This window comes from Anser brachyrhynchus (genome assembly GCF_964034855.1).
Source record: "Anser brachyrhynchus genome assembly, contig: SCAFFOLD_246, whole genome shotgun sequence".
NCBI classification, from domain to species: Eukaryota; Metazoa; Chordata; class Aves; order Anseriformes; family Anatidae; genus Anser; species Anser brachyrhynchus.
Genome location: NW_027663494.1, coordinates 105,837 through 133,313, shown reverse-complemented (window position 1 = coordinate 133,313; position 27,477 = coordinate 105,837). Strand labels below are relative to the sequence as shown.

Genomic DNA, 27,477 nt, shown 5'->3' with positions numbered 1-27,477 from the left:
CCTATGCTTTTCTTCCTCTTTCACAGGTGTCTCGCACAGGCTCAAAGGAGCAAACTGCATTCTGAAGAGCTGCTTAAGTAGGGGGGCTGGTCATGAGCTGGGTTGGAGCGGAATGGCCAAGTAGCACGAGGTGACTATGAAAGGTCTCTGTCTTGCTTTGCAGGTGCCATGGCAGGCTCTCCACAGAAGTGGCTGAGGATTTGAGATGAGGCCGGAGAGTGACAAGGAGCAGTACGTGCAGGGATGGTTTCCAAGCGCTGCGGTTGCTTTCTCTTCTGTTGGTCAGGTGCCACAGGCAAGGTGGGCTGTGACATCAGTCTTTAGAATCAGAGCAAAGCAGGTCACTGGAATGCCACAGGGCATCTGAGAAGGGTGTTTTAACAGGAAAAGTTTGTCTGGCATGGCGGTGTCTGATGGCAGTGTGTTTCCACAGGTGAAGAGGTGCCTGGAGCCCCATCTCATCTAGCCTGCACGTGCCTTGAGGATAAAGCCTGCTTTCCAGCAGTGTGGAAAGCACCACCAGTCCGTGGTGCCGGCCCGGCCGAGTTGGAGCATGTGAGCAGCTGAAGAAAAAGAGCTAGTGAAAGAGAGGTATTGCAGCAGGTAGGCTGTGCCTGTGAGGTGCCTGAGGATCTGCCTTTTCTTTTTTTTCTTTTGTGGGTGCTTCCTGCAGCCTTGGAGAGGTGAATCCCCACATTGTGGAGTGCTGAGGAAAGACGAGAGGGTCGTCAGCCCAGTCAGTGTCCCTAAGCAAGGTCCCCCTAAGGCAAGTCCTTGAAGTGTTTCCCCTGGTTTAGCAGGTGCTGCAGCAGGCCTTCCTCAGAATCTGCTGAGGGTCTGAGGTGAGGCTGGGTGGGATAGAGGAGCAGTGTGGTGGGTGATTACTTGAGAACACAACGATCATTTTATCCCTTTGTTTTCCCAGGTGGTGTGGGTGATACCGGCTGTACTGTTGGAGCTTGGACTCAGAGAGGAACGGGTGAGCACAACCGTATGTTGCTTCAGCGGTAGTCAGTATTGCGGAGGAGGTGGGCATCAGGGCCGGTGTGCTAGTGAATGCTGGTACGCTGTTTTTGCAGATGATGATGAGCCTGGCCATGGACTAAGATGTCTCTCAGTGTCTGTGCATTTCTTGAGGTGGAGGGAATTTACCATCCAGCAATCTGAGAGCTAAGTTGAGGGGCACCTGGTATTTGCATATGTGGTGTGGCTGATGGGAGCTGGGAGCCGGAGCAGCATGGAGCCAGCCGGCTGAATATACTTCGTGGCACTGTGAGGGTGGTTGAGGCTGCGTCACCTTCAGGCTGCTTGAGGCTGGGTCACCAGGCTAATAGAAGGAGCAGGGGGTATTTTGTAGTGTGAGTGTATGTGCCAGGCAGGACAGTTCCCATCTGTTTATTTGTCTTGTAGTGCTGCTTCTGCAGGGTGTGTTCTGTGTCATGCACGCCTCGGGTCTTTGTATCAAATGTTTCTTGATGTGATCATCATGTTACGTGCTCCTCAGGTCTTGATATCCTCATTGCTTTTTGCACTGGACAGACTAGAAAGGCAACTTGTTAGCCGTACCAAAGGTCCTAAAAGCTTGTTTTGTCATCATGGGTCTGATCCGAGCACTTCTTGTATTGCAGTCGCAGCTTAAAGCTCGGATGTGTTTCAGGTCTTGTGCATCATATTCGGTTTCAGATGGCATCTGTTTCCATACTCACTCTTGCAGAAGTCATCTGGGTCGCATCAGGAGCTCTGTCTTGGGAATTCATTTCCTAAGAGATTTCTTCTGGGGTTTGCACTCCCCATCCTTCTGGTCTCTTGTCTTGAAGGCAGGCTTTTTATGCCTCCATCATCCCAGTTCTGGCAGTTGCTTCCAGTCGCATGTCGTGACATTTGAGTCTCTCCTTGGGTCTGCTGCAGAGCACCTGTTCTGACTTGCTGTAGGGCTTCCCTCTGGGAGTCCTCTTTTTTTTTGCGCCTTGTGTTCTGTGTTTTGTTCGTAATGTTTGTAGCGTGCCTGTGTGTGTGTGTTTGGCCTGGAGCTGTCTTGCCTGGCAGTTAGTGATGGTAACTAACGTGGCGGTGTACTAATACATTGTCCGGACTGTTTTGGCAAAGACATCCGGTCTGCCTCTGGGCACGTACTGAAGGGCAGCTGGCACAGAGTCATCTCCGTGGTGTTTGGCAAATGTGGAGGGGGAGACTTGAGCTGCTTGCGAGCAGCTGTTTGCATAGTGCTTGAATAGTGCTAGAGGAGAGGTCTGTCATTGAATCTTGAAAGCTCGCAGATATGGAGTTTTGATTTTTTGTTTGTATTTCGTTCCCCCCCGCAGTAGGAGGGGTAAACCTTAGGAGGAACTGGTCACAGGAAAGAGCTCCTTTTGGAACTGTCAAGGACTCGGTAGGCAACCCGGTGACTGGCTTGATCTACTTTCCAGGTGCTGAGGCAAGGGGGCTGCTGTTTTGAAATGATAAAATTAGCCATGGGGTCCCTTGTGTTGTTGAGGGATGGGTGCTAATGCTGGCAGCTGAATGATTATCTTCTGACTGTTTTCATTTGTTAAAGCTGAAACACAGCGTACAACCTGGGACTTCACGACCAGAGCTGGTTTTGGCAAGGTGAGCGATGAACAGATGTAGCAGTTATTTTAGGGGTGCGGTTGTCACTGCAGTTACTTAACTACACAAAATACAGTTAAAGTCCTGTTTATATTCCAGAGGTGGTGTAGCTGGCTTAAGAGAGCAGATGGAAGCATCTGCCTCGAGGGCAGGTGAGGAGGCAGAGTAAGGGAGCAGGTGAGAGTACCTGTCCTAGCTGTGCTGCAGCTTTGGATGCTGCCGCGGCCTATGCTTTTCTTTTTCTTTCGCAGGTGCCTTGCACAGACTCAGAGGGGCCAAGCTGCACTCTGAAGAGCAGCACGAGAAGGGCAGGCTGGTCGTGAGTGGGGTTGGAGCAGAATGGCCAAGTTGCGCAAGGTGACTGCGAAGGGTTTCCATCTTGCTTTGCAGGTGCCATGGCAGGCTCTACACAGAAGTGGCTGAGGATTTGAGAAGAGGTTACAGAGCATCAAGGAGCGGCACGTGCAGTGACGGTTTCCAAACGGTATGGTTGCTTTCTCTTCTGTTGGTCAGGTGCCACAGGCAAGGTGGGCTGTGACACTAGTCTTTAGAATCGGAGCAAAGCAGGTCACTTGAATGCCGCGGGGCATCTGAGAAGGGTGTTTTAACAGAAAAAGCTTGTCTGGCATGGCAGTGCCTGATGGCAGTGTGTTTCCACAGGTGAAGAGGTGCCTGAAGCCCCATCCTGTCTAGCCTGTGCACACCTCGCTGAGAACGAAAGCCGCTTTCCAGTAATTCAGAAAGCCAAGTTACGTCTCGGCCTCGAGCATCTGGGGCTCGTGCCTGTGCTTTTGGGCCTGTCTGTAGCGTTTGGCACCTGCATTAGTAGTTTCTTGGCGTATCTTTAGGCTTTTGGGGCCTGTGTCTTGGGGGGGGTGTGGAGCTGCTTGTACACCTTTGGGGCTTGCATCTGGGGGGGGGGGGGAGTTGCTTGAACACCTTTGGGGACTGTGTCTGGGGGAGGGGTCAGGGCCTGCATCTGGGGGGGTTGGAAGCTGCTCCTACAATGTAGGGATCTGTGTCTGTGGTGGTTGGGAGCTGCTTGTACACAGTATGGGCTTGCGTTTGGGGGTGGGTGTTGGGAGCTGGAGCTGCTTGTACAATTCAGGGATCTGCATCTGGAGGGGGTAGGGAGCTGCTTGTCCACCTTTGGGACTTGCATCTGGGGGGGGGTGGGAGCTGCTTGTCCACCTTTGGGACTTGCATCTGGGGGGGGTTGGGAGCTGCTTGTATATCTTTGGGACTTGTATCTGGGGGGGGGGTTGGGAGCTGCTTGTACATTGCAGGGTCCTGCCTTGGGCATGGTTTGTAGCTGCTTGTACAGCTTTGGGGTCTGCAGCTGGGGGGTGGTTGAGAGGTGCTTGTCCACTGTAGGTGCCCACGTTTGGGGAGTTGGGAGCTGCTTGTACACTTTTGGGGCCTGCAGCTGGGAGGGGTTGTGAGATGCTTGTACATGCTAGGGGCTTCCCTCTACGGGGCTTTGGGGCCTGCCTCTGGGGGGGGGGTTGTTGTGAGCTGCTTGCACACCCTTGGGGCCTGCCTCTGCGGGGGCTTGGTGCCTGTGTCTGGGGAGTGGGGGGGTTCAGAGCTGGTTGTACAGTATAGGAGCCTGCGTTGGGGGGGGGTTGGGAGCTGCTCGTACACTGGACGCCAGGGTTGGGGGGGGGAGGTTTGGAGCTGCCTTGTGCACCTTTGGGGCTTGCAGCTGGGAGGGGGTTGGGAGCTGCTTGTACACCTCTGGGACTTGCATCTGGGGGGGGTTGGGAGCTGCTTGTACACTGTTAGGGCCTGCCTTGGGGGTGGGGTTGGGAGCTGCCTCTACGCTGTAGGGGTCTGGGTCTTGGGGGGTTGGGGCTGTGTTTACAGCTTTGGGGCGTGCCTCTGGGGAGGGTGGGGAGTTGCTTGTATACGCTAGGGGCTTCCCTCTATGGGGCTTTGGGGCCTGCCTCGGGGGGGGGAGGGGTTGGAAGCTGCTTGCACACCCTTGGGGCCTGCCTCTGCGGGGGCTTGGTGCCTGCGTCTGGTGAGTGGGGGGGGGGGTTCAGAGCTGGTTGTAGTGTAGGAGCCTGCGTTGAGGGGGGGTTGGGAGCTGCTCGTACACTGGAAGCCTGGGTTGGGGGGGGGGAGGTTTGGAGCTGCTTGTGCACCTTTGGGGCTTGCATCTGGGGGGGGTTGGGGCCTGCCTCTGGGGGGGCTTGGTGCCTGTGTCTGGGGAGTGGGGGGGTTCAGAGCTGGTTGTACAGTATAGGAACCTGCGTTGGGCTGAGGGGGGTTGGGAGCTGCTCGTGCACTGGACGCCTGGGATGGGGGGGAGGTTTGGAGCTGCTTGTGCAGCTTTGGGACTTGTATGTGTGGGGGGGTCGGGTGCTGGTTGTATCCCTTTGGGGCCTGCCTCTGGGGAGGGAGGGTGGGGAATTGCTTGTACACCTTTGGGGCCTGTGTCTGGAGGGGCTTGGGGCCTGCGTCTGGGGGGGGGGGTTGGAGCTGGTTGTACACCTTTCGGGCTTGCATCTGGAGGGGGTTGGGGCCTGCCTCTGGGGGGTGGTTGTGAGCTGCTTGTACACCTTTGGGGCCTGCGCCTGGGGGGGGGGTGGGAGCTGCTTGCACACTGTTAGGGCCTGCCTTGGGGGGGGGGGGGGTTGGGGCATGTGCCTTGGGGGGGTGGGGTTGGGAGTTGCTTCTATGCTGTAGGGGTCTGGGTCTTGGGGGGTTGGGGCTGTTTGTACACCTTTGGGGCGTGCCTCTGGGGAGGGTGTCTGGTGTTTGGGGGCTTTTCTGTAGCGTTTGGGGCTTGCATTTTGGCTTTGGGATGTGTCTTGAGCTTCTGGGGCCTAGCTGTAGTGCTTGGGGCATGCGTCTGGGGCTTTTCTGTAGCATTTTGGTCGCGTGTTTGTGATTTGGGGTCTGTATCCAGGGTTTTGCCTTTTTTTGTAGTTTTCAGCTTTGTGTCAGTTTCTTTGTGGGTTGCCTGGGGTTGGGGCAGTTTGGGGTTTGGATCATTAGTCAGTGTCATTAGCGTCGGGGGGTTGATATGAAGGGTTAGGGTTGTGGTTAGAGTTGTTAGGGCTAAAGGGAATAAGGATTTTAGGGTAAGGGGATCAAGGTTGTGGGAATAAAAATGTTTTTGCACAGAGTTACCTTGTTTAGAGGGAAGGAAGGTGGTATTGAGATATGCTTGCAGTGAGAAGAAAGCTTACCAGACAACCTTGTGAAATGCAGACAACCAGAATCCTTAGAGCAATTGGGTGGAAATCACGGTGTAAGAAACATTACCACCTCAAAGAGGAAAACAGTCAAGGAAAAAAGAAAATTGACTTGTAACAGGCCAGCAGCTGTGTATTTTCAGTGAAGCACCGGATAGATCGTGAACCTGGATTACCCAGTCAATGGGGAAACTGAAGCGAAGAATCTCAGAGCTGGTGAGGAGCTGAAGTAAAGGAGCTGGGAAGAGAGAGGTATTGCAGCAGGTACGCTGTGGCTGTGAGGTGCCTCAGGGTGTGCTTTTCTCTTGTCTCTGCAGGGGCTTCATGCAGTCTTGGACAGGGAAATCCCCATGACACGGAGCAGTGAGGGAAGGTGAGAGTTCTATCAGCCTGGTGATCCCTGATCTGAAGCAAAGGGAAGACATTCAGGTGTTTCCCTCTGAGGGTCTGAGGTGAGGCTGTTTGGGACAGAGGAGCAATGTGGCAGGTGGAGGCTTGCAAGCAGAGCGATCATTTTGTCCTTCTGTGTTCCCAGGTGGCATGGGTGATGGTGGCCGTTCCTTTCGAGCTTGGATCTAACTTGCAGGTACAGAGGCAAGTGGACTGTTGTTTTGAAATGAAAACATTAAATATGGGGTGACTTCTGTTGTTGAGGGATGGGTGCTAATGCTGTCAGCTGAATGTTCATGGTCTGACTGTGTTTTCCTTTGTTCAGGCTGAAACGCAGTGTGCAGTACAGGACGTCACGACCCGAGCTGCCTCTGGAGTGACTCTGGTGAGTGATGAACAGAGGTAGCTGTTATTTTTGGGGTGCGGCTGTCGTTGCAATTTTTTTAACTACATCAGATAGAGTAAAATTCCAGTTTCTCTTTTAGAGGTGCTATAGGCGGCTTCAGAGAACGGGTGGAAGCATCTGCCATGTGGGGTAGGTAAGCAGCTGAGGTAAAGGAGGGGATGAGAGTAACTGTCCTGAGGGTGCAGTGTCTTTTATTGCTGTGGTTGCCTTCTCTTCTGCTTATCAGGTGCCACAGGCAAGGTGGGCTGTGATAGTCTTTAGAATAGGAGCAATGCAGGTCACTGCAATGCTGTTTGGTTCCTGAGGCAGGTGTTGTAGAGGAGAAAAGCTTTCAATATTCAAAGCTGAAGCCAAAACATGGGGATTGTTGCTTCTAGAAACAACCCAGTTCTCTTGTCTGCACCCTGCATGCTGTTGAGCTAAGCCATATAAATAGATACATAAACCACAGGTGTTGCTTCTCCTCTTTCTACTTTGTGCTTTGCCCCTCCCCTTTCCCAGGTGATTGGCTTTGGGTCCCAGGCAGGGCCTAGTGGTAATTGAGTCACAGGCATCCCATCAGAGAGCTCATTCTGCCTGGGCTGCACTTTGGGGTAAGTGCTTTGTTTTTCCTTCAGTCAGTTGCAGGGGTCTTTAGGTGGGTCAGAGTCTACAGACTGATGCGTTTCCAAGTAGAGACTGGTACGCCCATCTTTGTGGGGTAACAACTAGTAGGACCTGTTAGAGTAAACCAATCTAGTAATAGGTGCCTGTATTGCATGCAGCTCTTCTTCAGGTGAGTAATTGTTATAGCATGTTTATGGATAGGATGTCAATGTTACTTTGTGTGTTTGCTTTGTGGTTCTGGGTCCCTTATGATTTCTGCAGAATTAAGGCAAATATTATCAAAGTTACAACCTTGGTGGCAAAGTGATGGAGCAGAGTTTAGGAGATAAGTATCATCGAAGCTCCCTGTGTAAGCATGTGTCTGAAAAGAGCAGCAGTAGGCATGTAAGGGGTAGTCTTTTTCAGGGTTAGGGACAGTTTGTTATATTTTTGGAGCTTTTGCCTGTGGTTTGTGTGGCTGTAGAGTCTTCAGATGTTGCAGCCTTCTAGTTTTTAAGTGCTTGGAATTCACGTAATAGAGGTGTGCTTAGGAGGTGTTGCTGGCTAACTTGTTTTTGGGAAATGGTGGGGTACGGTTCCTTTTTTTTGAGTTACCTTTTAATCTCTAGGTATATCAAGCCATTTGCATAACTGTCCAGAGGCTTCACAAGGAGCTTCAGTACGCACCCGAAGGGGCTTGACCGCATAAGTGCAGTATTATGGAAAGACTGAGCAGGGTCACCGTTCTCATCTGTAAAGGAGAAGTCTGTGATTACCCCTGTTGGGGCTGCTGTGCATTCATGGCCTTTTGGCATTTGTGGACCTGAGGGCGTGTTTTTTTTTTTTCTGGCTCTCGTCTCTGTGTTTGAGTCCTCTGCAAGGAGCTGTACTGTTTGCGTATCCATCACGGATATGACCTTCTCTTTCTGTTTCTTGTATCCCAGGGCATGGGCACAGACACTTGAATGAGGCACGAGGATGATGCATCTCCTTGGGATGTTAGGTGAGCGAAGCGGTGGTACTGGGTTGGGGAACATGTGTCTGGGGCTTCTTGGCTGTTGGGGTAGGGGAGGAAAGAAGAGGAGTGGGTATAGACTGTTTTGTGGATTGTCATTTTTGTTTGTTCTTTCTCCTTGGTCTAAGCCACGTGACCTTGGCTCAGTACAGTAAATGGAAGCGCTAAGCCTGGATCGGGAAGGTGAGTGGAGAAAAGTTGGGAAAAGGGCATTGGTTTTGGTTTGGTAGTCTATTGGTCCCACCTCTGGGTGACTCCTCTTTTCCGGGGACGAAGAAGATAGTGGGAACATCCTAGTTGGCCTCTGTGGTCCACCTTGAGGATGGATTGTGACCCCTGAGAATTAAGTCCAGGGGCAAATACTGTGTGTTTGGGGGTGGTTGGCAGGGGAAGGCGGGCAGTTGTCTGGAGTTGGTCTATCTGACTTCAGTAGCAGAGCAGGTCAGCGGACTACTGTTTTGTTTTTGAGGTGGGTGTTTCACTAGAAGAAGTTTGGCTGGTGTGCCAGTGCCTGATGGCGCTTTATTTCTGCAGGTGAAGAGGAGCCTCGTGCCGGAAGCAATGTCCTGGCTAGCCTTCGTGTTCCTTGATGAGGATGGAACCTGCCTCCCGTCATTCCCATGCTAAGTTGTGGGGCAAGTGCTATGTTTGCTTTCGGGTTTTGAATGCACACATAGGGCGAGGGTCTGTGCTTTTAAGTCATTGCTGTGGATGGGGCCTTTTAGGATTGATCACGGTCAGACAGAGTGTGTGGAGGCGTGGGATTCTGTCAGGTATTGCTTGAGCACGTGCCAGGCAGGGCAGTTCCAGCTTGGTGTCTGTGTTCTGTGTTGTCTGTGCTGTTGCTCCTGGTGCTTGGCAGGCCCTGGGGAAGCCGTCCTGAGGGTGTTGAACACTTGACCTCACTGGAATAATGCTGATGCTCAAACGGAAGCTGAGCATTTCTTGTCTTGCAGTGGGAGCTTAAAGAGATCATTTCTTCTGTGCGTGTAATTTTTTTTGTATCAAATGTTTCTTGATGCGATCATCATATGTTACGCGCTCCTCAGGTCTTGATATCCTCATTGCCTTTTTCCACTGGACGGATTAGATGGGCAACTTGTTAGCCACACCAAAGGTCCTAAATGCTTGTTTCATCATTGTAGGGCTGATCTGAGCACTTCTTGTCTTGCAGTCACAGCCTGAAGCGCAGATGTGTTTCAGGTCTTGTGCATCATATTCGGTTTCAGATGGCATCTGTTTCCATCCTCGCTGTTGCGGAAGTCATGTGGGCTTCATCAGGAGCTCTGTCTTGGGAGTTCATTTCCGAAGCATTTTTCTTCTGGGGTTTGCACTCCCCATCCTTCTGGTCTCTTGTCTTGAAGGCAGGCTTTTTATGCCTCCATCATCCCAGTTCTGGCAGTTGCTTCCAGTCGCATGTCGTGACATTTGAGTCTCTCCTTGGGTCTGCTGCAGAGCACCTGTTCTGACTTGCTGTAGGGCTTCCCTCTGGGAGTCCTCTTTTTTTTTGCGCCTTGTGTTCTGTGTTTTGTTCGTAATGTTTGTAGCGTGCCTGTGTGTGTGTGTTTGGCCTGGAGCTGTCCTGCCTGGCAGTTAGTGATGGTAACTAACGTGGCGGTCCATCGGTGTACTAATACATTGTCCGGACTGTTTTGGCAAAGACATCCGGTCTGCCTCTGGGCACGTACTGAAGGGCAGCTGGCACAGAGTCATCTCTGTGGTGTTTGGCAAATGTGGAGGGGGAGACCTGAGCTGCTTGCGAGCAGCTGTTTGCATAGTGCTTGAATAGTGCTAGAGGAGAGGTCTGTCATTGAATCTTGAAAGCTCGCAGATATGGAGTTTTGATTTTTTGTTTGTATTTCGTTCCCCCCCGCAGTAGGAGGGGTAAACCTTAGGAGGAACTGGTCACAGGAAAGAGCTCCTTTTGGAACTGTCAAGGACTCGGTAGGCAACCCGGTGACTGGCTTGATCTACTTTCCAGGTGCTGAGGCAAGGGGGCTGCTGTTTTGAAATGATAAAATTAGCCATGGGGTCCCTTGTGTTGTTGAGGGATGGGTGCTAATGCTGGCAGCTGAATGATTATCTTCTGACTGTTTTCATTTGTTAAAGCTGAAACACAGCGTACAACCTGGGACTTCACGACCAGAGCTGGTTTTGGCAAGGTGAGCGATGAACAGATGTAGCAGTTATTTTAGGGGTGCGGTTGTCACTGCAGTTACTTAACTACACAAAATACAGTTAAAGTCCTGTTTATATTCCAGAGGTGGTGTAGCTGGCTTAAGAGAGCAGATGGAAGCATCTGCGTCGAGGGCAGGTGAGGGGGCAGAGTAAGGGAGCAGGTGAGAGTACCTGTCCTAGCTGTGCTGCGGCTTTGGATGCTGCCGCGGCCTATGCTTTTCTGTTTTCTGTCGCAGGTGCTTTGCACAGACTCAGAGGGGCCAAGCTGCACTCTGAAGAGCAGCACGAGAAGGGCAGGCTGGTCGTGAGTGGAGCAGTGGAGCAGAATGGCCAAGTTGCGCAAGGTGACTGCGAAGGGTTTCCATCTTGCTTTGCAGGTGCCATGGCAGGCTCTACACAGAAGTGGCTGAGGATTTGAGAAGAGGTTACAGAGCATCAAGGAGCGGCACGTGCAGTGACGGTTTCCAAACGGTATGGTTGCTTTCTCTTCTGTTGGTCAGGTGCCACAGGCAAGGTGGGCTGTGACACTAGTCTTTAGAATCAGAGCAAAGCAGGTCACTTGAATGCCGCGGGGCATCTGAGAAGGGTGTTTTAACAGAAAAAGCTTGTCTGGCATGGCAGTGCCTGATGGCAGTGTGTTTCCACAGGTGAAGAGGTGCCTGAAGCCCCATCCTGTCTAGCCTGCGCACACCTCGCTGAGAACGAAAGCCGCTTTCCAGTAATTCAGAAAGCCAAGTTACGTCTCGGCCTCGAGCATCTGGGGCGTGTGCCTGTGCTTTTGGGCCTGTCTGTAGCGTTTGGCACCTGCATTAGTACTTGCTTGGCATATGTTTAGGCTTTTGGGGCCTGTGTCTTGGGGGGGGGTGTGGAGCTGCTTGTACACCTTTGGGGCTTGCATCTGGGGGGGGTTGGGAGCTGCTTGTACACCTCTGGGGCTTGCATCTGGGGGGGGTTGGGAGCTGCTTGTACACCTCTGGGGCTTGCATCTTGGGGGGGTTGGGAGCTGCTTGTACACCTCTGGGGCTTGCATCTGGGGGGGGTTGGGAGCTGCTTGTGCACCTTTGGGGCTTGCATCTGGGGGGGGTTGGGAGCTGCTTGTACACCTTTGGGACTTGCATCTGGGGGGGTTGGGAGCTGCTTGTACATCTTTCGGGCTTGCATCTGGAGGGGGTTGGGAGCTGCTTGTACACTGTTAGGGCCTGCCTTGGGGGGGGTGGGTTGGGGCATGTGCCTTGGGGGTGGGGTTGGGAGCTGCTTCTAAGCTGTAGGGGTCTGGGTCTTGGGGGGTTGGGGCTGTGTTTACAGCTTTGGGGCGTGCCTCTGGGGAGGGTGGGGAGTTGCTTGTACATGCTAGGGGCTTCCCTCTGTGGGGCTTTGGGGCCTGCCTCGGGGGGGGGAGGGGTTGGAAGCTGCTTGCACACCCTTGGGGCCTGCCTCTGCGGGGGCTTGGTGCCTGCGTCTGGTGAGTGTGGGGGGGGGGGGGGGTTTCAGAGCTGGTTGTAGTGTAGGAGCCTGCGTTGGGGGGGGGTTGGGAGCTGCTTGTACATTGGAAGCCTGGTTTGGGGGGGGGGGAGGTTTGGAGCTGCTTGTGCACCTTTGGGGCTTGCATCTGGGGGGGGGGTTGGGGCCTGCCTCTGGGGGGGGTGGGTGGTTGTGAGCTGCTTGCACACCCTTGGGGCCTGCCTCTGCGGGGGCTTGGTGCTTGCATCTGGGGAGTGGGGGGGGTTCAGAGCTGGTTGTACAGTAAAGGAGCCTGCGTTGGGGGGGGGGGTGGGAGCTGCTCATACACTGGACGCCTGGGATGGGGGGGGAGGTTTGGAGCTGCTTGTGCACCTTTGGGACTTGCATCTGGGGGGGGTCGGGTGCTGGTTGTACACCTTTGGGGCCTGCCTCTGGGGGGGTGGTTGTGAGCTGCTTGTACACCTTTGGGGCCTGTGTCTGGGGGGGGTGGGAGCTGCTTGTACACTGTTAGGGCATGCCTTGGGGGGTGGGGGTTGGGGTATGTGCCTTGGGGGGTTGGGGTTGGGAGCTGCTTCTATGCTGTAGGGGTCTGGGTCTTGGGGGCCTATGCTTTTCTTTTTCTTTCGCAGGTGCCTTGCACAGACTCAGAGGGGCCAAGCTGCACTCTGAAGAGCAGCACGAGAAGGGCAGGCTGGTCGTGAGTGGGGTTGGAGCAGAATGGCCAAGTTGCGCAAGGTGACTGCGAAGGGTATCCATCTTGCTTTGCAGGTGCCATGGCAGGCTCTACACAGAAGTGGCTGAGGATTTGAGAAGAGGTTACAGAGCATCAAGGAGCGGCACGTGCAGTGACGGTTTCCAAACGGTATGGTTGCTTTCTCTTCTGTTGATCAGGTGCCACAGGCAAGGTGGGCTGTGACAGTAGTCTTTAGAATCGGAGCAAAGCAGGTCACTTGAATGCCACGGGGCATCTGAGAAGGGTGTTTTAACAGAAAAAGCTTGTCTGGCATGGCAGTGCCTGATGGCAGTGTGTTTCCACAGGTGAAGAGGTGCCTGGAGCCCCATCCTGTCTAGCCTGCGCACACCTCGCTGAGAACGAAAGCCGCTTTCCAGTAATTCAGAAAGCCAAGTTACGTCTCGGCCTCGAGCATCTGGGGCGTGTGCCTGTGCTTTTGGGCCTGTCTGTAGCGTTTGGCACCTGCATTAGTACTTGCTTGGCATATGTTTAGGCTTTTGGGGCCTGTGTCTTGGGGGTTTGTGGAGCTGCTTGTACACCTTTGGGGACTGTGTTTTGGGGGGGGGGGTCAGGGCCTGCATCTGGGCGGGTTGGAAGCTGTTCCTAGAATGTAGGGATCTGTATCTGTGGGGGTTGGGAGCTGCTTGTACACTGCAGGGATCTACATCTGGAGGGGGTTGGGAACTGCTTGTCCACCTTTGGGACTTGCATCTGGGGGGTGGTTGGGAGCTGCTTGTACACCTTTTGGACTTGCATCTGGAGTGGGTTGGGAGCTGCTTGTACATCTTTGGGACTTGTATCTGGGGGGGGTTGAGAGCTGCTTGTACACTGCAGGGTCCTGCCTTGGGCATGGTTTGTAGCTGCTTGTACAGCTTTGGGGTCTGCAGCTGGGGGGTGGTTGAGAGGTACTTGTCCACTGTAGGTGCCCATGTCTGGGGAGTTGGGAGCTGCTTGTACACTTCTGGGGCCTGCAGCTGGGAGGGGTTGTGAGATGCTTGTACATGCTAGGGGCTTCCCTCTATGGGGCTTTGGTGCTTGCCTCGTGGGGGGGGTGGTTGGGAGCTGCTTGCACACCCTTGGGGCCTGCCTCTGTGGGGGCTTGGTGCTTCCGTCTGGGGAGCGGGGGGGTGGGGGTTCAGAGCTGGTTGTACAGTATAGGAGCCTGCGTTGGGGGGGGGTTGGGAGCTGCTCGTACACTGGACGCCTGGGTTGGGGGGGGGAGGTTTGGAGCTGCCTTGTGCACCTTTGGGGCTTGCATCTGGGGGGGGGGGTCGGGTGCTGGTTGTACACCTCTGGGGCCTGCCTCTGGGGAGGGAGGGTGGGGAGGGAGTTGCTTGTACCCCTTCGGGGCCTGTGTCTGGGGGGGGTTTGGCGCCTGCGTCTGGGGGGGGGAGTTTGGAGCTGGTTGTACACCTTTCGGGATTGCCTCTGGAGGGGGTTGGGGCCTGCCTCTGGGGGGGGGGGGGTGGTTGTGAGCTGCTTGTACACCTTTGGGGCCTGCGCCTGGGGGGGGGGTGGGAGCTGCTTGTACACTGTTAGGGCCTGCCTTGGGGGGGGGGGGTTGGGGCATGTGCCTTGGGGGATGGGGTTGGGAGCTGCTTCTATGCTGTAGGGGTCTGGGTCTTGGGGGGTTGGGGCTGTTTGTATACCTTTGGGGCGTGCCTCTGGGGAGGGCGGGGAGTTGCTTGTACACCTTTGGGGCCTGTGTCTGGGGGGGGGTTGGGGCCTGTGCTGGGGGGGGTTGGGAGCTGCTTGTACACTCTAGGGTCCTCTGGCGGGCTTTGGAGCCTCCCTTTGAGGGGGGCAGTTGGGAGCTGGTTGTACACCTTTGGGGCCTGAGTTTGGGGCGTGCGGGCTGGGGCTGGGGCCTGCATCTGGGTGGGGTGGGGTCCAGTTCATGGGGGGAGGGTTGGGAGCTGCTTGTGGACAGTTGGGGTCTGCATCTGGGTGTGGTTGGGGCCTGTGTCTGGGGGTGGGTCGTGGCCTGCGTGTAGACTTCTGCAGCCTGTGTCTGGTGTTTGGGGGCTTTTCTGTAGCGTTTGGGGCTTGCATTTTGGCTTTGGGATGTGTCTTGAGCTTCTGGGGCCTAGCTGTAGTGCTTGGGGCCTGCGTCTGGGGCTTTTCTGTAGCATTTTGGTCGCGTGTTTGTGATTTGGGGTCTGTATCCAGGGTTTTGCCTTTTTTGTAGTTTTCAGCTTTGTGTCAGTTTCTTTGTCGGTTGCCTGGGGTTAGGGGCAGTTTGGGGTTTGGATCATTAGTCAGTGTCATTAGCGTCGGGGGGTTGATACGAAGGGTTAGGGTTGTGGTTAGAGTTGTTAGGGTTAAAGGGAATAAGGATTTTTAGGGTAAGGGGATCAAGGTTGTGGGAATAAAAATGTTTTAGCACAGAGTTACATCGTTTAGAGGGAAGGAAGGTGGTATTGAGATATGCTTGCAGTGAGAAGAAAGCTTACCAGACAACCTTGTGAAATGCAGACAACCAGAATCCTTAGAGCAATTGGGTGGAAATCACGGTGTAAGAAACATTACCACCTCAAAGAGGAAAACAGTCAAGGAAAAAAGAAAATTGACTTGTAACAGGCCAGCAGCTGTGTATTTTCAGTGAAGCACCGGATAGATCGTGAACCTGGATTACCCAGTCAATGGGGAAACTGGGGAGGGTCCTGGTCACCGAGAGGAAAAAAAAATTTATATAAACTGTGTTATGGAACTAGTAGGTAGTTTGTGGGACGCCTGCCATTGCAATCGTGAATAAAAATGCTACTTCACTGAGATCCTTGTCTGAGCCTATGTTATTGGTTACAGAGTGTTTCTAACAAGATGTTAGGGTTTTAAGGTTTCAGGGCTAAGGCACTAGGGTTGGGTTTCAGGGTTAGGGTTTCCAGGGTTTAGGGTTAGGTTTTTAAGGTTGTTAGGGCTGGAGTTATAAGGGTTAGGGGTTGGGGGTTGGTGTGTTAAGGTTTTAAAATATTTTGTGGTTTTAGTGTTGATAGGGTTTTTAGGGTTAGGGTCTTAGGGTTTTAGTTATGGTCAGGTATTTAGAGTTAGGGTTTTAAGGTCTTAAAAAAAAAAATTAAGGTTAGGGTCTCCAGGGTTAGGGCTTTGAGAATCTTTACTTTTTGGGTTAGGGTTTAGAGGGTCTTAATTTTTAGGGTTAGGGCTTTTAGGCATAGGTCTAGTGTGGTAAATTTTATCGGGTTAGGACTGTAAGGGTTTTTAGGGTTAGGGTTTCTAGGGTTTTTTGGGGTAGGGGTTAGGGTTAGATCGGTGGTTGCCGTAGGCTTAGGGGTCAAGGTTCTGAGGGGTTAGGCCTCATATTAGGGCGGAAGGCCAAAATAAGAGGGTGGGAGCCCCCCCAAAATCGAAGGGTTGAAGCCCCAAGTTAGGGGAAGGAACGTCAAAATAGTGGGGTCCCCCAAAATTGGGCGGAAGAGCTCTTAATATTGGGGGAAACCCAAAAAAGGAGGGTGGGGGACTCTAAAATTGGTTGTGTCCCCCCCAAAATTGGTTGTGTCCCCCCCAAAATTGGTTGTGTCCCCCCCAAAATTGGTTGTGTCCCCCCCAAAATTGGTTGTGTCCCCCCCCAATTAGGGGAGGAACCCCCAAAATTGGGTGGGCGAACCCCCAAATTGGGGGGGAAGAAGACTTAAATGGAAGTGTGAAATTCCAGAATTGAATGTGGACCCCCCAGAACACTCTTCAGGGGTTTAGTGTGGTAAATTTTATCGGGTTAGGGCTGTAAGGGTTTTTAGGGTTAGGGTTTCTAGGGTTTGTTGGGGTAGGGGTTAGGGTTGGATCCTACTTTGGATCCGGCTGCAGGAGCTGGAGCGGCTGCAGGAGCTGGAACTGGAACGGCTGCAGGAGCTGGAGCTGGAGTAGCTGCAGGATCTGGAACTGGAGCGGCTGCAGGAGCTGGAGCGGCTGCAGGAGCTGGAGCGGCTGCAGGAGCTGGAGCGGCTGCAGGAGCTGGAGCGGCTGCAGGAGCTGGAGCTGGAACGGCTACAGGAGCTGCAGCTGGAGCGGCTGCAGGAGCTGCAGCTGGAGCGGCTGCAGGAGCTGCAGCTGGAGTGGCTGCAGGAGCTGCAGCTGGAACGGCTACAGGAGCTGGAGCTAGGTTGCTAGTAGCATCAATTGCAGCTCGATAGGCACAAGCCAGACCCCAGCACGCTACAGTGATTTGTGTCACTTTGGAACTGCCAGAGTCATGACACCTTTTTTTCAAGCATTCTGCCAGCTTTTTAGGATTTTGCAGTTGTTCAGGGGTGAATGTCCAAAACACTGGAGGTGACCACTGCTCTAGAAACCTGCCCATATCCTCCCACACTCCCTGCCACTCGCAACTATCCCGCCTCAAGACAGATCTCCGGATGAGATTCCTAAGTAGTTGTTTAACCCTCCACAAAATCTGAAGCGCATTCAGGAGACATAACAACAAGAGCAGGCTGGTCTGAGTATCCCAAGGATATTCAACATCTCGGAGAACCACCGTAACTAACTCGGGGGATAAGAGGGTGGTGGTGAAGGAGAAAGGGAGAGTGAACAGGTAGGGAAACATGTCTTCCCCTGTCCCCTTCACAGATTGGCTCCCTAACGAAAACAGGCAATAGGTGTAATTGCTAATAGTTTCCGAGATATGGGTTCCAAAGTATAGAGTCGATGTCAGTGCTGAGTACAAATACCAGGTTAAAGTCATGACCAGATATTTCATCATTTCATAAGCCATTGCTACACCGCACAGTACCATAACAATCTTAAACCAGGGCCCGGAAAGGATAAACAGTGCAACAGGGAGCACATACAGAAAGTAACGCACCATAAAACTCAATTTGGAATACAGGTACAGCAGACTGGAGATTAAGGCAATCAACATCGTGACTAGCAACTATTAAGCAGGTCCAATACTTATACCAATATTAGTTTAACACACTCTGGTCAGATTTGTCGATATCTCAACCCTTCGGGCCCCACGTTGGGCGCCAAAAAGACTGTTGTGGTTTAACCCGGCTGGCAGCTAAACACCACACAGCCGTTCGCTCACCCTCCCCCCTCCCTCTCTGGGATGGGGGAGAGAAACGGGAAAGTGAAGCCTGTGAGTTGAGATAAAGACAGTTTTTTAAGACAGGAAAATAATAATAACAATAATAATAATAATAGTGATAATGGTAATAGTATTAACAATAATAATGTGTAAGAAAACAAGTGATGCACAATGCAATTGCTCACCACCCGCTGACCGATGCCCAGCCTATTCCCGAGCAGCCGGCCCCCCCACCCCGGCCAGCCACCCCTATATATTGTTTAGCATGACGTCAGATGGTATGGAATACCCCTTTGGCCAGTTTGGGTCAGCTGTCCTGGGTCTGTCCCCTCCCAGCTCCTGCTGCACCCCCAGCCTGCTCGCTGGCAGGACAGAGCAAGAAGCCGAAAAGTCCTTGGCCTGGTGTAAACACTGCTCTGCAACAATTAAAACATCAGCATGTTATCAGCGCTCTTCTCATCCTAATCCAAAACATAGCACCCTACCAGCTACTATGAGCTACTTAACTCTGTCCTAACTGGAACCAGGACAGAATCCTAGTTGGGAGTGGTTGGCCACATGAGATGTACAGGATTTTTACCTGTGATTTAGTCTTGACAAGGCTATGTAATTGGTTTACTAACGTCTCATAAGAAAGAAGCATGAGCGGTTAATGCAGTTGGCTTGAAACCAGCATGTGAGGGTTCGATTCCTTCCTTTCTTGTACTTGGACGAAGGCCGGTTCCTCGAAAGTATGGTATGGGGGAGGGCAGCCGTGGATTCATTCAACGTTTGTGGTAGTTAGTTCTGGTTGTAGGACTTTTCGTTTGGCCGGAAAGGCTTCTCAGATGATGAATATTAGTATGATTACGGCTACTATTGAGATTAGGGAGCCGATGGAGAAAATGGTGTTTCATAGTGTGTAGGCGTCGGGATAGTCCGAGTATCGTCGGGGTATTCCTGCTAGGCCTAGGAAGTGCTGGGGGAAGAACGTTAGGTTTACTCCTGTAAATATTACCCCGAAGTGGGCTTTTGCTCATGTTTGGTGTAGGGTAAACCCAGTGAGTAGTGGGAATCAGTGAGTAAATCCTGCTAGAATGGCAAAGACGGCGCCTATGGATAGGACGTAGTGGAAGTGGGCAACTACGTAGTACGTGTCGTGCAGGGCGATGTCTAGGGAAGAGTTTGCAAGAACGATTCCTGTTAATCCTCCGATGGTAAATAGGAAGATAAATCCTAGAGCTCATAGTATTGGGGGGGTCTCATTTGATTGTTCCTCCGTGCAGGGTGGCTAGTCAGCTAAATACTTTGATTCCGGTAGGGATGGCAATGATTATAGTGGCTGATGTAAAGTAGGCTCGGGTATCAACGTCTATTCCTACTGTAAACATGTGGTGAGCTCAGACGATGAATCCTAGGAAGCCGATGGATAGTATGGCTCAGACTATTCCCATGTAGCCGAAGGGCTCCTTTTTGCCTGAGTAGTACGTGACTACGTGTGAGATGATTCCGAACCCCGGTAGGATCAGAATATAGACTTCTGGGTGTCCGAAGAATCAGAATAGGTGTTGGTACAGGATTGGGTCTCCTCCTCCAGCGGGGTCGAAGAATGTGGTGTTTAGGTTTCGATCAGTTAGTAATATTGTAATACCGGCGGCGAGTACGGGGAGTGATAGAAGGAGTAGGATGGCGGTAATTAGTACGGATCAGACAAATAGTGGGGTTTGGTATTGTGAGAGTGCGGGGGGTTTTATGTTGATGGCTGTGGTGATAAAGTTGATGGCCCCAAGGATGGAGGAGATACCGGCTAAGTGGAGTGAGAAGATAGCCAGGTCTACTGAAGCTCCGGCGTGGGCAAGGTTACCTGCTAGGGGAGGGTAGACAGTTCAGCCTGTGCCGGCGCCAGCTTCTACAGTGGATGAGGCTAGTAGGAGGAGGAATGATGGGGGGAGGAGTCAAAAGCTTATGTTGTTTATTCGCGGGAATGCTATGTCGGGGGCACCGATTATGAGGGGGACTAATCAGTTGCCGAATCCTCCGATCATGATGGGTATGACTATAAAGAAGCTTATTACAAAGGCGTGAGCGGTAACGATTACATTGTAAATTTGGTCGTCGCCTAGGAGAGTTCCTGGCTGTCCTAGTTCTGCGCGGATTAATAGGCTGAGTGCGGTGCCGACTATTCCTGCTCATGCCCCGAAGATGAGGTACAGGGTGCCAATATCCTTATGGTTAGTGGAAAATAGTCATCGGTTGATGAAGGTGACGGGTAAGATGGCTGAGTGTTGAAGCGTTAGGCTGTAGTCCTTTTTAGAGAGGTTTAATTCCTCTTCTTATCGGCTCTGTAGTGAAATTCATGTTGAGTTGCAAGCTCATCGATGCGCACTAGGGTGCGTCAGGGTCTTTGTAGGCAGAAGCCAATTGGTTTAGGCATTTAGCTGTTAACTAGAGTTTTGTGGGATCGAAGCCCATCTGTCTAGGGAGGCTTTAGCTTAATTAAAGCGTCTGACTTGCATTCAGAAGATACAGGTTAATATTCTGTAAGTCTTAATGTGCAGAAACTAAGAGGGTTTAACTCTTATTTAAGGCTTTGAAGGCCTTCGGTTTGGGGTGTTATCCTAAGTTTCTAGACAATGGCATGTATTATTGGGGACAGGGGAAGTAAGAGGATTGATAGTGAGGCAAGGACCGCAGTAGGTGTGCTTGGGGCTTTGCTAGTGTATCATTGTTTTATGTGGTTAGAGGAGTTGGGGGGAAGGGTAATTGTTGAGTGGTATGCGAGGCGTAGGTAGAAGAAGAGGCTGAGCAGTGATAGCATGGCAATTGCCATGGCTGCTGGTGTTATTTCCTGTTTAGTTAGTTCTTGGATGATAAGTCACTTTGGTATAAAGCCTGTTAATGGGGGGAGGCCTGCTAGGGATAAAAGTACTAGTATTAGGGTGGCGTTTAGCACTGGGGTTTTTGTTCATGAGGTTGTGATCATGGATAGGTTAAGGGCTTTGATTTTGTTAAGGGCTAGGAATACGGCTGATGTTATGATTGTGTATAGGTAGAAGGTAAGTAAGGCCAATTTGGGGCTGTAAACTAGGATGATGGCGATTCAGCCTAAGTGGGAGATGGACGAGAAGGCTAGGATTTTGCGTGTTTGTGTTTGGTTCAGTCCTATTCAGCCTCCTAGTGCTGTTGAGGCTAGGGCCATGGCGGTGAGTAGAGCTGGGTCGAGGGATTTGGATGTTAGTAGGAGCAGGGTTAGTGGGGGGAATTTTATGAGGGTCGAGAGTAGCAGGGCTGTTATTAGTGGCGATCCTTGTAGTACTTCTGGGAATCAGAAGTGAAATGGCACTAGGCCCAGTTTAATAGCGATTGCTGCTGTCAGTAGTAGACAGGAGGTTGGGTGGTTTATTTGTGTGATGTCTCATTGGCCGGTGACTCAGGCATTGGTTATGCTAGAGAATAGGACCAGGGCGGAAGCAGCTGCTTGGGTTAGGAAGTATTTCGTTGCGGCTTCTACTGCTCGTGGGTGGTGGGATTTGGCAATTAGGGGAATGATGGCTAGTGCGTTGATCTCCAGTCCTGTCCAGGCCAGAACTCAGTGGTTGCTGGAAATTGTGATTGTGGTGCCCAAGATGAGGCTGAAGGTTATGATTGGGGTCGCGTAAGGGTTCATTAGTAGAGGAGGGGGTTAAACCATCATTTTCGGGGTATGGGCCCGATAGCTTGATTAGCTGACTCTACTAGAAAATAATATAAGGGAAGTATGGAGAATTTTGATTTCTCTTGTGTGGGTTCAATTCCTACTTTTCTAAGGTCAACAGGAAATGAGAGGGCTGTTATACCTCTATGTTCACTTTATCATAGTGACCCTTTGTAGTTCAGGCACATTTCCTTATGTAAGGAGGTAGGCCTGCATAGCAGATAGGTATGCTGATGTGTCAGAGGCACAGAGCTAGTGTGAGGGGTAGGAAGTTTTTTCATAGTAGGTGCATTAGTTGGTCATATCGGAATCGTGGGTATGAAGCTCGGACCCATAAGAAACCAGAAGATAGTAGGAGGACTTTTGTGGCTAGGATGACGGGGAATAGTTCTGTGGGTGGCCCTAGGGCGCTTGGGTTTAGGAATATGATGGCTGTAAGTGTATTTACTAGCATAATGTTCGCATATTCAGCTAGGAAGAATAAGGCGAAGGGTCCTGCGGCGTATTCAACGTTAAACCCTGAGACTAGCTCAGATTCGCCCTCTGTGAGGTCAAAAGGAGCTCGGTTTGTCTCTGCTAGGGTGGATACGTATCATATTATTGCTAGGGGTCATGAGGAGAAAATGAAGTATAGAGGCTCCTGTGCGATGGCAAAGGAGCTGAGTGTGTAGCTTCCGCTTAGTATGATTATTGATAGCAGGATTATGGCCAGTGTCACTTCGTATGAAATGGTCTGTGCTACTGCCCGTAGGGCTCCGATTAGTGCGTATTTTGAGTTCGAGGCTCAGCCTGATCATAGGACTGAGTAGACGGCTAGGCTTGACATGGCTATTAGGAAGAGAACTCCGAGGTTTAGATCTGCTAGGGGAAATGGGAGTGGTAGTGGTGCTCAAGTGGTGAGGGCTAGGACAAGGGCTAGTATTGGTATCAGAATGAATAGAAGTGGGGAAGAGGTAGAGGGTCGGATGGGCTCTTTGGTAAATAGTTTCAGTCCGTCCGCAAATGGTTGAAGTAGGCCAAAAGGCCCGACAACGTTAGGGCCTTTGCGGGATTGTATGTAGCTTAGGATTTTCCGTTCTACTAGGGTTAGGAAGGCTACGGCAATCAGGATTGGGATGATGTATAGGAGGGATATAACGAGGCAGCTTAGTGTTGTTATTTGAATCATGGGTGAAGCTAGGGAGAGGATTTGAACCTCTGGGGAAAGGGCTTAAGCCTTCTGCACTTGCCGGGCTCTGCCACTCTAGCTGGTCCTTTTCTAGGATTGAAAGTGGTGGGGGAAGGCCCTCTTCACGGTTTAGTTGGTTTCACTGCTTAGAGGGGGGGGGCGTGCTTGTGGTATTGGCCCCACTTTCCCGGTCCTTTCGTACTGGGGAGAGTGTGTCATAGATAGAAACCGACCTGGATTGCTCCGGTCTGAACTCAGATCACGTAGGACTGTTAATCGTTGAACAAACGAACCCTTAATAGCGGCTGCACCATTAGGATGTCCTGATCCAACATCGAGGTCGTAAACCCCCCTGTCGATATGGGCTCTTGAGGGGGATTGCGCTGTTATCCCTGGGGTAGCTTGGTCCATTAATCAATTATATTGGGTCTGGTCACTGTTAGCACTTTGAGGGGTAGCTCTAGGTAAAGAGGTATGGTCTTGTTTTTGGAGGATTTGTTCTCCTCCAAGGTCGCCCCAACCGAAAAATATCGACCAGGCTCTGCGATGGTAGTGGCCCCAGTGGGGTTGATTGAGGATTCGCGGTGGTCGTTGATTTTTAAGTTCCACAGGGTCTTCTCGTCTTATGTTCACATCCCCGCTTTTGCACGGGGAGATCAATTTCACTGATTATCTGTGAGAGACAGTTAAGACCTCGTTTAGCCATTCATACAAGTCTCGATTTATGGGACAATTGATTGCGCTATCTTTGCACGGTTAGGATACCGCGGCCGTTAAACCTAAGTCACCGGGCAGGCATCACCTTCAATACTTGTTTAATTTGCTGAAGGCTATGTTTTTGGTAAACAGTCGGGCCTTATTAATTTGCCGAGTTCCTTTCACAGATTTTAATCGCTCTTATAGGCGCTCCTGAGTCGGGTTAACAGGGTTAGTTAATACGTGGTCTTGTAGGGGTTTTTGTATCTGTCTAGGTCTGTTAATAATGTTTCTATGTAAGCTTGCGCCGTTAGAGGGGTGTGGCCCTGTACATGAGGGGCCTAGGATGATTCCTAGGATTGTTATGAGGATGGCAGCGGTTTTGGTGATAAGGGGTATGGTTATTGGGGGGGTTTTGGTTGGTGTGATGAAAGAGGTAATGATTATTCCTGCTGTAATGCTGCCTAGGGCGAGTCGGGTTAGGGGGGCGGTGATTAGTGGGTTGTTTTCGTTTATTGATACTATTGGGGGGATTCGGGTTTGTCCAGCTTGGACTAGGATGGTTATGCGGATGCTGTAGGTTGCGGTGAATGCTGTGGCTATAAGGGTTAGGAGTAGGGCTCAAGTATTTAGGTATGATGTGTTTAAGCTTTCGATGATGAGGTCTTTTGAGTAGAATCCGGCTAGGAATGGGGTTCCTATCAGCGCCAGGTTTCCGATGGTTAGGCAGGAAGTAGTGACTGGGAGTATTTTCTGTAGGCCTCCTATCTTTCGGATATCTTGTTCTCCGTTTAGGTTGTGGATGATAGACCCTGAGCATAGGAATAGTATGGCTTTAAAGAAGGCATGGGTTGAGATGTGTAGGAAGGCTAGTTGTGGGAGGTTTAGTCCGATAGTGACTATTATTAGTCCTAGTTGGCTGGATGTTGAGAAAGCAATGATTTTTTTGATGTCATTTTGGGTTAGGGCGCATGTGGCAGCGAATAGGGTTGATAGAGCACCTAGGCATAGGCAGGCAGTTAGGGCTGTCTGGTTGGTGGCTAGCAGGGGGTGCATGCGGATGAGCAGGAAGATTCCGGCTACTACTATGGTACTGGAGTGCAGTAGGGCTGATACTGGGGTGGGGCCTTCTATTGCTGCGGGCAGTCATGGGTGGAGTCCAAATTGGGCGGATTTTCCTGCGGCTGCGAGGATTAATCCTATGAGGGGGAGGATTGGGGTTTGGTGGGGGTGTACGGCTTGTTGGATCTCTCAGGTGTTGAATGTTGAAGCTAGTCATGCTATGCTCAGGATCAGTCCGACGTCTCCGATTCGGTTGTAGATTACGGCTCGTAGGGCGGCGGTGTTGGCATCTGCTCGGCCTTGTCATCAGCCGATGAGAAGGAAGGACATGATTCGTACTCCTTCCCAGCCTACGAATAGGAGGAATATGTTGTTTGCGGTTGTTAGGAGGAGTATGGCGACTAGGAATGTCAGTAGGTAGGTGAAAAATTTTGTTACGTATGGCTCTGAGGCCATGTATCATATGGCGAATTGTAGGATTGATCATGTTACAAATAGGGCGATTGGAAGAAATGTTATTGAGTATTGGTCTATTTTTAGGCTCAGGGGGATTTTAAAGTTTATAATGAATTTTCACTCCCAGTGGCAGGTGACAGATTCTACTCCCGAGTAGATGAATGCGGTTGTAGGGGCTAGGCTAATTAGGAATGCGGTTTTAACAGCGCGGGTGGTGGCTTGTGGGGTGTTTTTAAAGTTTTTAAATAGAAATGGCAGGATGATTGGGGTTAGGAGGATTGTCAGCGTGAGTAGTGTGAGGGAGTTGATTAGTAGTGTGGGGTTCACTACTTTTACTTGGATTTGCACCAAGATGGGTGGTTCCTAAGACCAGTGGATTGCTGTTATCCTTTAAAAGTAAGGGGGCTGAGGTTTTAGGCTCAGATGTAAGAGTTAGCAGCTCTTGTTGGTTAAACCCTCCCCTCGGCAGGTAAGAAGGTTTGAACTTCTATTCTTAGAATCACAGTCTAATGTTTGGTTTAAACTATACTTGCATGAGGGGATTCCGGAGATCAGTTCGGGTTTGAGGATTAGGAGGAATATTGGGATAATGTGGAGTGTTATGAGCAGGTGTTCTCGCGTGGTTGAGTTTTGCATAGATGTGATGTGGGAGGGGATTGAGCCTCGTTGGGTCATTAGTAGTATGAATAAGGTGTAGGAGGCGGTTAGTAGGGTTGCGATTCCTGTTAGGATGATCGTGAAGGCAGATCAGTTGAATAAGGTGATTATAATGGTTAGCTCTGCTATGAGGTTTGTTGTTGGGGGTAAGGCTATGTTTGTTAGATTGGCCAGCAATCATCAGGTAGCTATGAGTGGTAGGAGAGGTTGTAGGCCTCGTGTGAGTAGTAGAATTCGGCTGTGCGTACGTTCATAGTTTGTGTTGGCTAGGCAGAATAGTATGGAGGAAGTTAGTCCATGGGAAATTATTAGGATCATTGCCCCTGAGAATGATCAGTGGGTTTGGATTATTCCTGCAGCGATAACTAGGCCTATGTGGCTAACGGATGAATAAGCGATTAGTGATTTTAGGTCTGTCTGTCGTAGGCAGATTGAGCTAGTCATTAGGGCGCCTCATAGGGCCAGGGTTAGGAAGGGGTAGTGCAGGAGGTTGGACAGTGGGCCCATAAATAGAGTGACTCGTATAATTCCGTATCCTCCTAGCTTTAGTAGTAGGGCGGCGAGGAGTATTGAGCCTGCGATGGGTGCTTCTACGTGGGCTTTTGGCAGTCAGAGGTGTAGGCCGTATAGTGGGGCTTTTACTATGAATGCTATGAGCAGTGCTAGACCTGATAGTATTCCTGTCCATGAGGTGGATAGGGTTGGGTGGGTTAGTTGTAGGGTTGGCAGGTGCAGGGTGCCAATTTTCACGTATAGGTGTATGATTGTGATTAGCAGGGGTAGAGAGCTTACTGGCGTGTAGAATAGCAGGTAGATGCCAGCGCTTAGGCGTTCTGGTTGGTTCCCCCATCGGGTGATTAAGATTAGGGTGGGAATGAGGGTTGCTTCAAATGAGATGTAAAATAGTGCTAGTTCTGTGGTGGAAAAGGCTAGTAGGATGAATGGCTGGACTGCGACTAAGGTTGAGATAAAGATTCGTTTGCGTTGTAGGGGTTCTTGTTGCAGGTGGTTTTGGCTTGCTATGATTATGAGTGGGAGTAGTCAGCAGGATAGTACTAGGAGGGGGGATGAGATTTGGTCAATTCCTGTTCAGTTGGATAAAAATTTGTAGGGGTAGTAGGTTGGGATTAATCACTGTAGGCTTAGGGCAGCGATTAGGAGGCTGTATAAGGTGGTGTTAGTCCATAGAAATTTTGGTGGAGACAGCAGGGCTGTTGGAAGAAGTATGATTGTGGGTAGGATGATTTTTAGCATTGCAGGAGGTTTAGGTTGTGTAGATGGTCGGAGCCATGTGTGCGGGTGGAGGCTACTAGGATGGCCAGGCCTGTGCCCGCCTCACACGCTGAGAAGGTTAGCATGAGAATTGGTACCATGGTGAATGAGGAGACTTGGTTTTCGATGGATCATATTGATAGGCCTACGAATATCGATAATATTATGCTTTCAAGGCATAGTAGGGCGGATACTAGGTGGGTTCGGTGGAAGGCTAGTCCTAGTCCGCTGAAAATGAAGGCTGAGTAGAAGCTTAAATGTAGGGGCGACATAAGAAAGTTACAGGGTTGGCTGTAATCTGCTGGGTCGAAACCAGCTATCTTTTTGGTTAGACTAACTTTCTGTTATTCTGCTCATTCTAGGCCCCCTTGAATTCACTCGTAGGCCAGTCCGAGTGTTAGGAGAAGGAGGATCACTACAGTTCAGGTGAGGGTCATTAGGGGGGATTGGAGTTGGACGGCTCATGGCAGGGGGAGTAGGAGGGCGATTTCTAGGTCGAATAGGACGAACAGGATGGCTACTGAGGAAGAATCGGACTGAGAATGGTAATCGAGCAGATCCAAGTGGGTCGAATCCACATTCGTACGGTGAGAGTTTCTCTGAGTCGGGGTTTATTTGGGCGAGTCAGAAGTTTAATGCGGTTAGGGCGGCGCTTAGGATTGATGATAGGGCAAATATGAACATGAGTGCGTTCATTGCTCTCCTCTGGGTTTATACCAGATTCTAGAGATTGGAAGTCAATTGTAATTAATATACTAGAAGAGCAAGATCCTCATCAGTAGATGGTTATGTAGAGGAATAGTCAGATGACGTCTACGAAGTGTCAGTATCAGGCTGCTGCCTCGAATCCGAAGTGGTGGTCTGATGTAAAGTGGAA

The 27,477-nt window shown here is 51.1% G+C and overlaps 1 protein-coding gene across 6 annotated transcripts; it reads left to right on the top strand.

The window, feature by feature from the left end:
- Positions 1-942: 942 nt before the first annotated feature.
- LOC308187388 (uncharacterized protein) lies at positions 943-15,352 on the top strand. Of its 6 annotated transcripts, XM_080609545.1 has the most exons (20): positions 2,473-2,607; positions 2,859-3,091; positions 3,268-3,355; positions 5,740-6,026; positions 6,128-6,262; positions 6,346-6,396; positions 6,526-6,585; positions 6,686-6,739; positions 7,224-8,194; positions 8,335-8,389; positions 8,741-8,841; positions 10,083-10,150; positions 10,316-10,368; positions 10,468-10,520; positions 10,621-10,677; positions 10,762-10,855; positions 11,032-11,119; positions 12,475-12,707; positions 12,884-12,971; positions 14,984-15,352. In XM_080609545.1, the coding sequence occupies exons 11-16, from the start codon at positions 8,796-8,798 to the stop codon at positions 10,800-10,802; spliced, it is 318 nt and encodes a 105-aa protein (XP_080465671.1). In that variant the 5' UTR covers positions 2,473-2,607; positions 2,859-3,091; positions 3,268-3,355; positions 5,740-6,026; positions 6,128-6,262; positions 6,346-6,396; positions 6,526-6,585; positions 6,686-6,739; positions 7,224-8,194; positions 8,335-8,389; positions 8,741-8,795; the 3' UTR covers positions 10,803-10,855; positions 11,032-11,119; positions 12,475-12,707; positions 12,884-12,971; positions 14,984-15,352. The 6 variants fall into 6 exon arrangements, 5 of the variants coding, with proteins under 5 accessions (XP_080465671.1, XP_080465670.1, XP_080465674.1 ...); XM_080609544.1 differs by having other exon boundaries at positions 10,621-10,855; XR_013944652.1 differs by adding exons at positions 943-979; positions 7,108-7,199 and having other exon boundaries at positions 1,054-2,607; positions 6,686-6,735; positions 7,821-8,194; positions 8,741-10,368; positions 10,445-10,855.
- Positions 15,353-27,477: the final 12,125 nt, after the last annotated feature.